The sequence below is a fragment of the Notamacropus eugenii genome, chromosome 6 (genome assembly GCF_028372415.1).
Source record: "Notamacropus eugenii isolate mMacEug1 chromosome 6, mMacEug1.pri_v2, whole genome shotgun sequence".
Classification (NCBI taxonomy): domain Eukaryota; kingdom Metazoa; phylum Chordata; class Mammalia; order Diprotodontia; family Macropodidae; genus Notamacropus; species Notamacropus eugenii.
Genome location: NC_092877.1, coordinates 143,551,189 through 143,566,156, shown reverse-complemented (window position 1 = coordinate 143,566,156; position 14,968 = coordinate 143,551,189). Strand labels below are relative to the sequence as shown.

General features: G+C 42.0%; 1 protein-coding gene across 7 annotated transcripts in view; it reads left to right on the top strand.

The window, feature by feature from the left end:
* The first annotated feature begins 14,285 nt into the window (after positions 1-14,285).
* Positions 14,286-14,968, top strand: part of SLC10A7 (solute carrier family 10 member 7) — a 273,274-nt gene continuing 272,591 nt past the window's right edge. For 6 of the 7 annotated variants that reach the window (XM_072621188.1, XM_072621186.1, XM_072621187.1 and 3 more), the window contains exon 1: positions 14,286-14,713. In XM_072621188.1, coding sequence (XP_072477289.1) covers positions 14,614-14,713 — 100 coding nt within the window. In that variant the 5' untranslated portion in view covers positions 14,286-14,613. The remainder of the gene's footprint in view (positions 14,714-14,968) is intronic. The other variant, XR_011969714.1, reaches the window with a different exon arrangement.

Here is a 14,968-nt window from a genome sequence, read left to right as displayed (position 1 = left end):
TTCAATTTGATCTAGTTCCCATAAACTCCTCTTCTCCATTTTTTAAGAATGTTAAAATAAGGTATCACCAGGTATTGTTTGGAAGGGTGCTTATTTGCAAACATAAGCTAACCAAAAATAATCCCAATAAATCTAATGCTCATTGAGAGTTCTCAAAGAGGATCAATGACATCTCAATGGAACATGATGCCTTGCCTTGCTTATCAGTTGGATTTAAGCCTCGTTTTCCACCAGTGACAAGACAAAGGTTAAGATGGCTGGCGATGGTCCAGGAATGGTCTCTGTGTTATATCTGTCTTTGTATCCTCAGCACCTAACAAGAGCCTTGTACATAAAAGGTATTTAGTAAATGTTGGATTGAACTGAATTTTAAAAAGCCATGAGACATGAAAATAGAGCCTCTAATGGATTGGAACATCAGGTTAAACATATCATTCTATTTAGGTCTCAGTCTCCTTATCTGTAACATAATGGGTTGGATGAGATCCCTGCCCAGATGTTTGGATTAGAAAATCTTTAAAGTCCCTTCCTTAAAATCTATGGTTCTCATTTAGACTTTAGAGCACCAGGGTTTTCAGAAGTTCAGCAAGTAGAATTGGGGATGTGGAGGATGTTGCCTGTCTCCAGCATTTTATAAGGCATATTCTTGAGAGAGAGGCAGAAAAAAAAATAAGGCAGAATATTTAGAAAATACTTGCTTCCCCTCCCCTATCCTCAGATAGACTAGAAGGATTCCCCAAGCTTTCTGGAAAGCAATACAAATTTTGTGATTCTGCAAATCTTAAAACAGTAGAATTGGGCTTTTTGCCAAGTTATATTTATCTTAAACCCATTTAAGGGTTGCACTGGGCTACCAAAGTTAGGTAGAGTTTTGCTTCTTAGGTTGGTTCAGACTGGTGATTTCCAGGAATGGAAGGGAACCCCAGGTGTGGGAATTTCTTCTACCTAAGCAGATCTATAATGCTTATGTAACTTAGTTTTAGAGAGTTGCCCGGGGCCCTAATAGATTATGTGACTTGTCCAGGTGTTACAGAGCTTGTACGTAGCCGGATCCTGGTCTTACTTCAAGGCTTTACTCCCAACACCACAATTCCTATCAGATTAATTGGATGTGAGAAAAAAAAAGTTCTTATCTTCATCAGTTCATAGGAAGTGAATCTCTTACACCCCATCTTACACCCTTTGCATCTTTAGGGCTCTGTACTTATTTAGATCTTATTAGACGGTGAGCTCCTTGAAGACAGGGACTGGCTTTTGCCTCTTTTTGTATCCCTGTCTCTTAGCACGATGCTTGGCACACAGCAGGTGCTTAATAAATGTTGATGTTTATCTTTAGCAGTCACTTAATAAAATGTTTATTGAATTGAATTGAGTTACTTTGACAGGGCACCCAAGAGAGCTAATAAGATCTTAGACTATATTGAAAAAAATGTAGAGTATCTAGACCCAGAGACAAAGGTCAAATCACATGGGTAGTATGGTGCTTAGCTTGGAACATCACATTTTTATGAAGGGTATTGACAAACTGGAGTGTGTCTAGAGGAGGATGACCAGAAAGGTAAGGGACTTTATGACCATGCCATGCCATGCCAAGTCACGCCATACCAAGTCACTCCATACCATACCATACCATACCATAGGAAGATTATTTAGAGAAATTAGGGACGTTTAGCCTAGAGAGTCATAATTAATAATAATAATAGTTAACATTTATGTAGTTCTTATTAAGCAAATTATCCTACCAAACAATTATCTCATTTGATCCTCATAACAGTGCTGGAAGGTCAATGCTACTATCAACCTCCTTTTTACAGAAGAGGAAACTGAGGCAAATATGTGACTTGCCCAGGATGACATAGTGAGTATCTAAGGCCAGATTTAAACTCAAATCTTTCTGATTCCAGGCTCAGCTCTGAGAGTTGTTACATGGGTGTACTTGTATGTGTATGTATGTGTATGTGTATGTTTGTGTGTGTGTGTGTGTGTGTGTGTGTGTGTGTGTGGTGGAGGAAACTTGACATAGCTAGCTGTGAATGTTTAGAAGTCAGTCATGTGGAAAAAGGTTCCACCATCCTTCTAGGCTTGCAGTCTTAGAATAGCCTTGATTCTCTCACTCCACATATCCGAGCAATCAATAAAGCTTGTTACTTCTACCCCCACAACATCTCTTGTGTATTCACTACTTTTCCCTTGTCACCATCCACTTTAGTGAGACACCACCATATTCAAAGCTCTTGCCTGGACTATGGCCAAGATCTTCTGTTTGGATTCTTGGCCTCAAGTCTCTCTCCACTCCAATTCATTCTCCATATAGCTTGCCAAAGTGACTTTCCTAAGAGTGGGTATGGTCAGGTCCCTCTCTATAAAATACAAATTCTGTTTGGCTTTTGAAACCCTCCCTAACCTTGTACCAGCCTCATTATAGACTACTTGCCTTCCTGCACTCTACGATTTTCCCAAACTGGTCTTCTTGTCATTCTTTACACAGAGCACTCCATCTCTTGTCTTGGTGTCTTTGAACTGGCTCTCCAAATACCTGAAATTCTTTCCCTTTTCCCATCTGCCTTACAGAATCCCTTGCTTCCTTCAAGATCTGACTCAAGTACTCCCTCCTACCTGAAGCCTTTCTTGATCCCTCCTGCTCCAAGTGTCCTCCCCTCTCCTTAAATTTGTCACATATTTATTCTGTACATATGCAGTCCTTTACATGGAATTGTTGAGCTTTTTTGTGTTTGTATAGAACAGTATTTGGCACACAGTAGGTACTTACTAAATGCTTGCTGATTGATTGCTGAGGGTGTATCCAGTTTACTCTGGCTATCTATCCCAGGCATTCTACATAAACTCTATTACATAGAATTAGATTTGTCCTACTGAGGGTAGAACTAGGAACAATAAGTTTAAATTACCATGTGGCAAATTTAAATTTGGTGTCAGAAAACTTCTTAACCAGAATTGCATGGTCCATCATGGGAAGGAGTGAGGTCTTCTTCACCTTCTGTTCCAAGCAGAAGCCAGGTGATCCCTTTTTTTGTCACATAAAATACAGAGGGGATTCTTGTTTTGGGTACCAAGGCCTCTTCCAACTCCAGGATTTTGGAAGTAATGTTGGCTCATTGTATATAGTTCAACTACATGAACTGTTTTTTCTTATTTGTCCAAAATTACCACAAGGATGTCAATCTTTACTTAGTTAATCTATTTTCTCCAAACCATGAGAGAACAGAAAAACCTCTTCTTCTATAAAATGCCAGTTCTTAGAAAGTGCCATCAAAGCAGGGAACCTGAATGAGGCTTTCAAAAGGATATTCCAGTTTGAAACCCAGCAGGTGACAAATTCAGCCCTGCAGCCCTCTGGGGACTTGGCTACTAAACACCAATATATCCTAGAAACATTTATTTTGTAAGTAATGTTAATGATATTCTGAGAGCCTTATGTTTATTGCTTAACACTGCCATTATTTATTGATGACTAATGGCCAATAAACAAAGCCCCCTGCCTCAACTCGGGCTTCTAGTCAGTGTTTATGGATTAGACCCATTAGTCTCCTTTTGAAAGCCACTGGGAGAATGCAGCTGGTGCCCAGCCTGAGCAGAGACACAGGAAAGCGGCGTCTGCCACTCAGGTAAAGACAAAAGAGGTGAACTTCTAAGGGCTGCAAAGGGCTGTGACCACAAAGAAACAGTAAAATATTGTTACAATTATTTCCTACTTACTATTCCCAAATACATAATGGGAGAATTCAACTTGTTGTGTTAGGGGAGTGAAAACTGGAGTCAGAGGACCTGAGTTCAAATCCTGAGATTGGAGCAAATTGCTTAATGTTTCCAAGTTTCAGTTTATTCATGGGTACAATGTGGAGTTCGGACCAGACGAATTTTAAGATCCCTTCCTAATTTGAACTTACATTTAGGAATGATAGAATAAAAGTTATAGGCATTTCTCCAGGAGAAAGTGCTGATGTATCAAATGGATATATCAAATCTCAGTGTAGCTTCACGCTTTAGTAGCTTAAAGCTATGAACAGAATAATGGATACAAAGGCAAAATTAAAAACAACAACAACCCTATCCCTGGCTTCGAAAGAGCTATTAAAGCTTAAAGCTACACTAAGATTTTTGGGACACTCTATAGAGTGTTTTAAGGTTATCAAAGGACTTTGTCCTATTTCACTTAAGTGCTACAACAAGTCTGTAAGGTACATACTACAGTTATTACTATACCTATTTTAATGATGAAGAAACCAAGACTGAAAAATGTTAAGTGACTTCTCTATGCAGGATCACAAGGCAAAAAAACTTCCAAGGTAGAATTTGAACTCAGGTCTTCCTCAACTCCAAGTCCATCACTTTATCTACTATATTATACTGCTTATTGAGAACATCCTTTTCAGGTAAATAAGAAGATGTAGCTAAGAAGATAGTTAAAAAAGGGGAAAACTGAGGAAATTGGATAGAACATTGTTGAAAGCAGAAAGAAAAGGTCAGATTTTTGGTTTTATGAGGTTTAGTTAATGAATTATTAATGAAGGATTCATTTTAGTTAGTTATATAATTCCATTTATTGTTTTAAGAGTAAAAGGAATAGTTTTAATCATAAAATTTAAATTAATGAACATTTATTAAGTTCCTGCCATGTGTAAGGTTGGGCAGCCAGGTGGTACAGTGGGTAGAGTGCCAGGCCTGGAGTTAGGAAGACTCATCTTTATGAGTTCAAATTCAGCCTCAGACATTTATTAACTGTGTGACTCTGAAAAGTCACTTAACCCTATTTGCCTCAGTTTCTTCATCTGCAAAATGAGCTGGAGAAGGAAATAGCAAACCACTCCAGTGTCTCTGCCAAGAAAACCCCTGATGGGACCACAAAGAGTTGGACATAACTGAAATGATTAAATAACAAATGTTTAAGGAAGCATCGTACTAGGCAATGAGGATACAAAGATGAAATAAAAAAAAAACTAACAGTCCGCTCTTAAGAAGTTTACTGGAAGAACATTTATATAGTTTCATACTTACATCTACAGTTCTAGATAGCTAGACAGATAGATGGATGGGTAGATTTAGAGATGAAAGGGATAGAAATTATCTAATGCACTCCTCTCATTTTATAAATAAGGAAGTTAAGGCCCAGGGAGAATGAATGAGGTCTCACAGGTAGTAAACATCAAAATCAGCATTCGAACCCAGGTCCTCTGACTTCAAATCCAGCTCTCCTTACACTTTAATTGAATAATTTGAGAAAGGAGAAAGTGATAGCAATTGGTGGGATCAGGAAAGGTTTCCTTGTATTGGAGTTAATATATAAGCTTCTATATCACAAAAGTAAAAAGAAAATAACTGTAAGCATATATTTGCTCTTACATACCCCACTGTTTCTCTCTATAATACATCTTTATATGTTGTAGTGGGAACACTATCTTACACTATGCATAGGCTAGTTTTTCCTTAGAAGACATAAAAACTTCTTGAAATGAATTTGGCTCAGGGGGACTAAGGCTCAGGCTGTTGATCTGGCTTACTAGTCAACTGAATACAAAAAACCAAGAGGAACTCCAGCTGGGTCCTGATGCTTGACTGGCACACCATCATGGGCAGCACCACAGAGGCAGGGGAGTTGTGCTGAGATGAATCGCCTCTGTGTCCTTACTGAATATCCATCCTCTCCTATTTCTTGTTGTTCTGTAATGTCCGACTATTCGTGACCCCTTTTGGGTTTTTTATCCAGCAAGGATACTGAATGGTGTGGTTTACACTTTCTCCAGCTCATTTTACAAATGAGGAAACTGAGGCAAACAGGATTAAGTGACTTCAGGATCACCCAGATAGTGTCAGATCAGATTTGAACTGAGGAAAATGAGTCTTCCTGACTCCAGAGTCTCTACTGCCCCACCTAGCTGCCCCTTTCCTTTCCCTGTTATGGCCAAGTAAAACTCCTTTGGTTAACTGTCATATCTCCTGCGATTGTTTAATTTCATTCTGATATTGAACCTAAACTGCTGGAGGACTAGCCTAGTCAGGTCTGGCCTGTATGTTATTTGTTGCTATGAAATGTAAATTCCTCGTGAAGAAGGACCACCTTCACTTAGGACTTTGTATCCCCCATTCCTCAAAGTGCCCCTGACACACACGTAATTTAATGAATGCTGTGGCTGGCCTGATTTCAAAAGCTACAGCACTAGAGTAAGTGAGTCAATAGATTTATTAATAACATTATTATCAGTAGTGTAAAACACACATATATGATAAATTAAAGATAATCAGCAGAGGAAAGGCAGAAGTATTAAAGGGACTGCTAAGGAGGACTGTCAATTCTTCAAAAGCATTTAAATAGGTCTAGCCCTGGCTGTGTAATTATCTGTCCAGTGTACAAATAAAAATCAATTTAATTTTTCACACTAGCATTGAAGACATTTTCTTTTTCTTGGTCTTGGTTAGCAAGAGTTTTCCTTTTAAAATTCTACACCGACTCTCTTTAAAAGGACTGAGAGAGGTGCTTTTTTCTTGGACATGTGCTTCTTTTATACAAATTACAAGAATCTTGTGAACTGGATGTCTTTAGTTTTGGCGATAGCGCATCTCGCTGGATTGCCTTCAAGCGCTCACATTTGTGCATGTGCTTATTTCAAGAGAGCAGTGCAAACATTTTGTGCGAGCGGAATTAGAGATCCATCGATCACATTAGGGAGAGCATAGCTGAAAGACAAACATCCAAATTGTGGTTCATTGAAATGGGAATAGCTCAACCTAGTGACTACTCTGTATGAGAAACTTAGCTTTAACAACTATGAACAATAACTCACACCTGCTCCTTAGGCAGACAAGCCACATACACAGACAGGAGATGTTCACGGCTAAGGCTGTTATAACAATGGTGATAGCTAGCATTTAGATAGCACTTTAAAGTTTGCACAATACTTAATTATATTTTAACTCATTTGGTCCTCACAACTCCATGAAACAGCTGCTCCATGGGTATCTATTTTAGAGATGAAGAAACTGAGACTTGTTCAAGATCATAAAACTAATGAGGGACCATCACCAGTCATCTTGACTGACGTCTTATCGCTGGACCCCAATGACCGGAGGAAAGAGTGAGTTGATGTCTTTGTGCAGCCCTGCCATACTTAAATCCAATTCACCCACAAGTCAGGACATCATCCTCATGATGTCATCGTGTCCTCTTTGAGAATGAGGACGAAAGCAACAAAACTAGTGAGCAGTTGATGCAAGATTTGAACTCATCTTCCTGACCCCAAGTTCAGTATTCTATCCACTAAGCCACCTAGTTGCTTCCTAAATAACTTGGTGGTTTTTTGTTTTGTTTTTTTTTAATACAAGGTCCAAGGATTTTGTGGATTCGACATCTTTTAGTTTTGGTAAGAGTGTGTCTTGGAAAAATTTTCCCAAACACTTAAAGTTTTGTAATCCTTATTTTAAATAAAGTTTCATCCCATGCATAGCAAACTGATAAAAATAACAAAAATGACCGAAATAACAATAATAGTGTCTACAGGGAAAAAGGTAAACAGTATTGGTGGAGCTGCATGAATTGGACCAATCATTCTGGCAACCTATTTGGAATTATGCAAGAAAAGTGACTAATTCACCTACTTCATTTTGGACAAATCACTTCCTTTCTCTGGGACAAAGTTTGTTCATCAGTAACACGAGGGGGTTAGATGAAATGATCACTGAGATCCTTTCCAGCTTTAACATTTTATAATTTTAAATTTTCCTAAGTCATCCAATCATTAGAATAATGGAAACTTATTCAATATTGTTCAGTCTCAGTTTCTTCATTTGTAAAATGAGAGGGTTGGGATAGAAGGATCTCTAAGGGACTTTGATCTTTGAACTTATTTATGATCTGGGTAGGGTCTCAACCCATTTGACATTTGGAAGTTTTAGGAATATGATGTGACTAACCAATCAAACTCTTTTTATGCTCCTTGTACTATTCTGGAGAGCAGTAGATCGCTGTCCTATCTCTGAGGATCCAGCTGAGTTTTGTTTTATGGGGGAAGGGGCACCATTTCTATTTTTACTTAATTGTAGATTAAGGTAATTGATCAGGTGAATTTATGTTGGATATACTTTAAACCACAACTGCTGTTTTTCCTGCACATGACAACTTGTCAAGGTTGCCTTTTTTTAAAAATCCCAGTCATGTTTTGTTAACCGTGCCAAGTTCTGTCCTTTGTTTTTGGTTCATCCACTTTCTAAATCCTTCTGCGATATTGTTATGCACGGTGTGTTGGCTTTTGTTTCTTCTACTCTTTCGATCCTTCATCATTTATGAATGACCCAGATTGTGTGATAAAGAGTTGTCAACATAATCATTTTTCTATATTTACAGGTATAATAACAGTATTGAAGTGGGTTTGTAATCTAATAGCCTTTAAATAATCTCTCTCTTTCTGGTTGCATTTCCCCTCCATTATTTACTGTGCCTCCCAACAGCTTATCATCCAAGGCTGTCTACTCTTCCCTTTGTCCTTAATTTCCTGAGACAGCTTTTCACTTAAGAGACTGAGAAAATGTTAGATGAAGATACTCCCCAAACCACAGGAGTAAGAGGTCCTCTAGAGAGAGGCACATTCACATGCCATAGGTTAAAAAAGAGATGGCATCATGACATCCTCCAAACAGAGAAACACATGGCTTCTGGTGAGGCCCCAGCTCATACGCAAGCAAAAGTATTTACCTGGAGAACTCTCATCAGCACTTACAGAATAGAGGCTAGATGTCTCAATTTCTGTGCAGAGAATGTAGGCAGTACTGCCCAGTATGAGCGTCAAATATCTCTCTACATTTCAATTGGAATCCTTAGAACTATGGAATAATAGTTATTATAAATTAAAAATTAGTTATAAATTGTTATAAAATATGAGAGATATAGATAATATTAGTGATATCAGATATATATATAATATTATACATATATGATATGGAGATAAATATTAGAGAATACATAAGCTCATGGATTTAGAGCTGGAAGATCCCTTGTTGTTCAGTCATGTCTGATTCTTCATGGCTCCATTTGGGATTTTCTTAGCAGAGATACTGGCATGGTTTGTCATTTTCTTCTGCAGCTTTTTTACAGATGAGAAAAGTGAGGCAAACAGGGTTAAGTGACTTGCCCAGGGTCACATAACTAGCAAGTGTCTGTGGCTGAATCTGAACTCAGGTCTTCCTGATTCTAGGCCCTGTGAAGTGGCTACCTAGCTAGAGATCATCTACTCCAATCCCTTCATTTTATGGATGAGGAAATTCATCTATAATGCCCAGAGATATTAGGTAAGTTTGCATTATTCTAGTGATTTGATGACTTACAGAAATATAGAACGTTAGAGCTGAGAGACCTTAGAGATGACCTGGTCTAGGCCCCTCATGTTCCAAATGGGGAAACAACTCTGGGTCAGAGAGACGAAGGAAGGAAGCATTTGTTAAGCTTCTAACATGTGCCAGGCACTTTACAAATATCCCATTTGATTTCAAGGCAGCCCTGGGAGGTAGGTGCTATTATTAGCCCCATTGTACAGATGAGGAAACTGAGGCAAACAGAATGGCTTGCCCAGGGTCATACAGCTAGTGAGTGTATTTGAACTCAGGTCTCCCTGACTCCAGGTTTAGCACTCTACACATTATGCCATCTAACAAGAGACAAGGTATCTTGCACAAAATGATACAATAAGATAGATGTGACAGATAGATAAAACATTTATTAAGTACTTAGTATGTACTAGGACTGCACTAAGCACTAGAGATACAAATTCAAGCAAAAAGAAAGGCAATCTTTGCTCTCAAGGAGCTTATATACTAATGGGAACGTAAAACATAAAAAGGGTGTGAAAAGGGTTGGGGAAGGAGGCTATCCAAGACCGGAGGGGTCTTTCATTCTTGTAAAGCACACTGGATTTATTCACATAGACAAGCTCTTAGACATTTTTTTCTGTCCATTGTCTAGGCAGCATTCTTACATTTTCATATTATGCTCATATAAGTCAACATGCCACTGCAACTGGCAAAATTTTTCATTGTCTTTGTTATTCCTATATCTAAGAAAAGAGGAGACAGTGACTTCTCTCAATGGTGATATAACAAAGGTAGTGGGGCCATCTCCAGTCGTCCTGATCTATATCTTGCAAGTAGACCCAGATGACTTTGGAGGAGAAGAGTGAGGCTGGTGACCTTGCACAGCCTTGCCTCACTTAAATCCAATTCACTTGCAAGTCACGGCATCTTCTTCCCGATGTCATGGTCCTCTTTGAGACTGGAAGGTGAAACAACAATAAAGCTAGTAATTTTCTAATGTGCAAAATGCACCCCAGCTTTGAAACAACTGCTTTGGAACCAGAGTCATGGAATCTCAGAATAGGAAGGGAGCTCAAAGGTCATTTTGTCTAATATATTAGTAAAAATTTCCTCTACAACAACAGGATATTTGGTAGTTTCTGAAAGCTGACAAATGGTCATTGAATCTTCCCTTAAATACCTGGAGCAGGGACCCACAGTGTGCCAAGTTTCCCATCCCTTTCAGAGAGCTTGAGGGGATTTTCTTTTAATCAACCTTACACTTCCCACCATGCAACTTCCATTCATTGCTCCTAGTTCTGCTTTCTGGAGTCAATCATAACGCTGATCCTTCTTCTATTTAAATACTTGAAGACAGCTTTCATCCTCTCCAATCGCCATCGTCCAATACTCCTCCTCCCCCAGCATCCAAGGACTCTCACCAACCTGATCATTCTCCTCCAGACATTCTTTAGGTTATTGATGTCTTCCAAAAATGTGGGACCTACATTTTAAAACACTATATAGAAAGGTCGATAGCTACAGACAGTTCACATACATAAAGAATAGTGGGCTACAGTGCTTAACCTGCAAAAATTTGCATGCAATAAGTGGTCTATGAGACTTTATTTAAGAAGGTTAGGATCAGACGAGGAGTTGGGTTGTCATATAGATTTAAACTACAACAAATTATTAGGGACAAAAAAAAAATAAAATGAACCAACTGGGTTGTGATTATAGCTGGGGCCTGATTAGTGAGAATAATGAATCCCCTTGAAGTGGTCATATGAAATTATAATTGTGTAAAATATAGTGATTGCTTCCAGCTCAATGGAAACATATTGTTCAGACTGTTTGTGAGCCAATTAATGAGCACTTATGACATGCCTACTTCCACTGGAGAACCTCAGAGGGTTAGTGTTTCCACAAATGATGTTATAAAGGGAATAGGCTTGTCATGTGGTAGAGAGATAGATCTAAATTCTTGCTCTGCCATGTAGTACCTGAGTGACCTTACATAAGATACTTGACCTCTTTGGGTCTTATCTTCCTAACCTGTAAAATGAGAGGTTTGGACTGCAAGACCTCTTGAGTCCCTTCCATTTTTAAAGCCTGTGGTCTCATGTATTGATTGATCTAAATCTCTTAAAGGAATTTATTTAGTGAGGTATAATAGACGGAACATTGGCCTGTGAGATGGGAGAGAGGTGGGTTCAAATCCCATTTTTAAAAACTTATTAGCTTTATGGTCCTAGGAAAGTAATTTTCCTTCTCTGGTACTGTTTTCTTACCTGTAAAATGAGGGGCTTGGTCCCTTTAGGGTCTCTTCAGCTCTAGATTTGTGGTCTTATGAAAACTCTGGGCTACCAGACAATTCTCCAGTTTGGGTCCTAAACATATGGTTGAAAAATTTCTTTAATAAACCTATGCCAGTGGCAGAATGAAATACTTAAAAAACAAAGCGTTCAGGAGTGTATTGTTAAAAGGAGTTGGCTATCATTAGGCAATCAGCTAAAAAGCCCTGGAATATTTCAGATTACACTTGAAGTGAAAACTGGCTTCTGGAAGTTGTTCATATTTTTTTTGGTGCACATACAGCAAGAAGAGGCAAAGGAAATCAATTGTTTTAATACCTCCCTGTTTCTTTGCAAGTAGCACCTTTCTTTAGTTCTCTAGGTAAAAGAAGCTCCCTGAAGTCACAGTATTAAGAGTTGGAGAAGTTTGGGAGTTATCTATGAAAAGATTGGTTGAAGCCATGAGAGTGGAAAGGAATGCATGGATGACAGATTCTTGAGAAACTATCAGTAACCGGTTGTAGGGGTCCAACCTAGAAGAGCATTGACACCTCTGAAGCCAGTCAGATGGAAATCAATTTGAGAAAGCAGCCAGAATGCCAAAGAGACGAGATTGAAAAAAATGTTCACTGCATATTCATTGAACTTCATGATTAAGAAATCAGTGATGACCTTGGGGAAAAATGGTTTCAATGGAGGGGACAGAAAGAAGTCAGTTCCTGGGTGGTGTAGTGGATAGTATTAGACCTGGAGTCAGGAAGAACTGGGATGGGCTGGTATCGATAAAACACTGAGAGGCATTGGAAAAAGGAGTCCTTTCTCAGTCTATTCTATCCATTGCCTTTTTTCTTTTAAAAAATTTATTTACTTTTAGTTTTCAACATTCACTTTTATATGATTTTCAGTTCCAATCCTGCCCAAGATGATATGCAGTCCAATACAGATATACATGTACAATCATATTAAACATATTTGCACATTAGTCATGTTGTGAAAGGAGAATCAGAACAAAAGGAGAAAAGGAGAAAAAAAGAGAAAATAGCATGCATCGCCATGCATTCAGATTCCACAGTTCTTCCTCTGGATGTGGACAGCATTTTCCATTATGAATCTTTTAGAATTGCCTTAGATCATTGCATTGGCTGAGAAGAGCCAAGTCCATCAGTTGGTCCTTGCACTGTTACTGTGTACAGGGTTCTCTTGATTCTGCTGACTTCCTCAGCATCAGTTCATCTAGGTCTTTCCAGGTTCTTCTGAAATCCTCCTGCTCATCATTTCTTATAGCACAATAGTATTCCATTACCTTAACATACCACAACTTGCTCAGCCATTTCCCATGCATGGGCATCCCCTCAATTTTCAATTCTTTGCCACCACAAAGAGCTGCCATAAATATTTTTGTATATGTGGATCCTTTCCCCCTTTGTAATGCTCTCTTTGGGATACAGACTTAGCAGTATTCGCTGCCTTTTTTTTGAGAGATAGGATAAGTGGGGAAATGGATAGATGCATTTTTATTGCTCCCAACGTTAACTTGAAAGCTGTCTAAAACATCAGACACCTTGTCCTGCTAACATCCCAGCTCGCCTTTGCACACGCCCATCCTGGGATGAACAAGTGGGGGACTGTACACTTCTTGGAGGGGCTGGACTGCTTTTCATCTGTGTCTTTGTATAGGAAGCATGGTGCGTGTGTGTGCGTGTGTGCGTGACACCGGCCTTGGAGTCCGGGAAACTTGGGTTCAAGTCGTGCCTCTGACACGAGATCCTGGGAAAGTCAGGTCACTTCTCAGGGCCCCCACACGACTCCCTATGACTGTAACGTACCCCAAACCTGCTCTTCTGCGTCAGTAGGAGCTTCCACACTCAGGGGTTCCCAATGACGTTAGTGAAAACAACGACGCACTTTTCACCCCAAAGAATCCAAGTCTTTTTTTTTTGTTTTTGGGGTTCTTTTTGCAAAGACTCCTCCTTTTAAGATTCTACACAGAACCCTAGGGCGGCGCCGCGCTCCCCGGGGGTAGGCCTGGTTTGGGGGTTTCCTCGGTATGGGGAATTCCCCAGGGCCGTATGCAGGTACCCCCGATCTAGGGTTTCTTCAGAGCACCGAGGGTAGTTCTTCAGTAAAGTAATGAACGAAACTTCAGATTTCTTCACCAGGAGAAGGGAGAGCCTGCCCCGCCCACCCCCGAACGCTGTCAAGAGCTCCTCTCCAAAGGCATGGCCAGCGAGAGCTTCAGGGGATCCCGGAGCGGGGTCCCTACGACGGGAGCCCGGCTCCCCTGTCCTCCCCCGGACCCTGGACCTCCCGGCCGCGCCTCTGCAGCCCCTCCGCTGCGCGGCAAAGACCACGCCTTCGGGCTCCGGGCCGGGGGCTTCAGGGGAGACCTCTTCCACGCCTAGCCGGGAAGCCCGGGGCCGGGAGCAGGCACCGCGAGCCGGAGCCCAGCCCTCCTCGCCGGCTCCACGTCAAAGCGCCGGACGTCAGAGGAAACATTGTAATGTATCAAAGCGGCGCTCCCCGAGAATCCGCGGCAGCTGCGGCCGCGGCCGCTGGAGCTCCCCTCTAAGGAAGCCGCTCTAAGGAAGTGCAGCCTGCCCTCCCCTTCCCGGCCTCGCTCGGGACCTCGGCTGCAGCTGCGGCTCCAGCGCCCGGCGCCGGCTGGGCCCGGCAGCCCGCGGGAGGCGTGCAGAGCGCGTGCGCGCCCGCTCCGGGCCCCGCCGCCTCGCTGCGGCGCAGCCGGGCCGAGCTGGCGGTTGTCTTTGCGAGTCTATTAGCAGGCGCGTGGTAGCGATGGCGGCTCTCGGGGAGACTTCCCCGTCACTGGGTACTCCCCATCCCGGCCAGCCGGCGGCGGCCGCGGCTCCACCCCGGCCCCCTCCGCCCCCTCCCTCTCGCCTGTAGTTTACAAGTAGCGCTCTCCCCAGCTTTGCCGCGGTCCGGTGCGAGCTGGGCGCGCCGCGGGGCGGGCGGGCGCAGCAAACACTCCCGCAGGAGCCCGACCGAGCCGCCGGCCCAGGCCACCATGGGGCTGCGGGACAGGCTGGCCAAGGAGTGGTTCATGCTCGGCATCGTGCTGGTCATCGTGCTGGCGAAGATGGATCCGTCCGTCGGGGCCAAGGGCGGTGAGTGCGGCCCTTCCCACGACCCACGCGAGAACCCAGCCCCGCGAGGGAGGGAGGCGGGCGGCGCGGCCGCCGTGCACGCACCCCGCCTTGGGAGGGAGGCGCCCCAGCCTTAACCCTGCGCCTTGTTCGAGGGAGATCTAACCCGTGGGGATATCGGTGTTGCGCGTGGACTTGCAGGAGAGGCCGACTCCCCCCGTGTCAAGCAGCTGGGGTGGGGGGCTGGGGGCGCCCCTAGTGTGTAGCTGCCTCCCC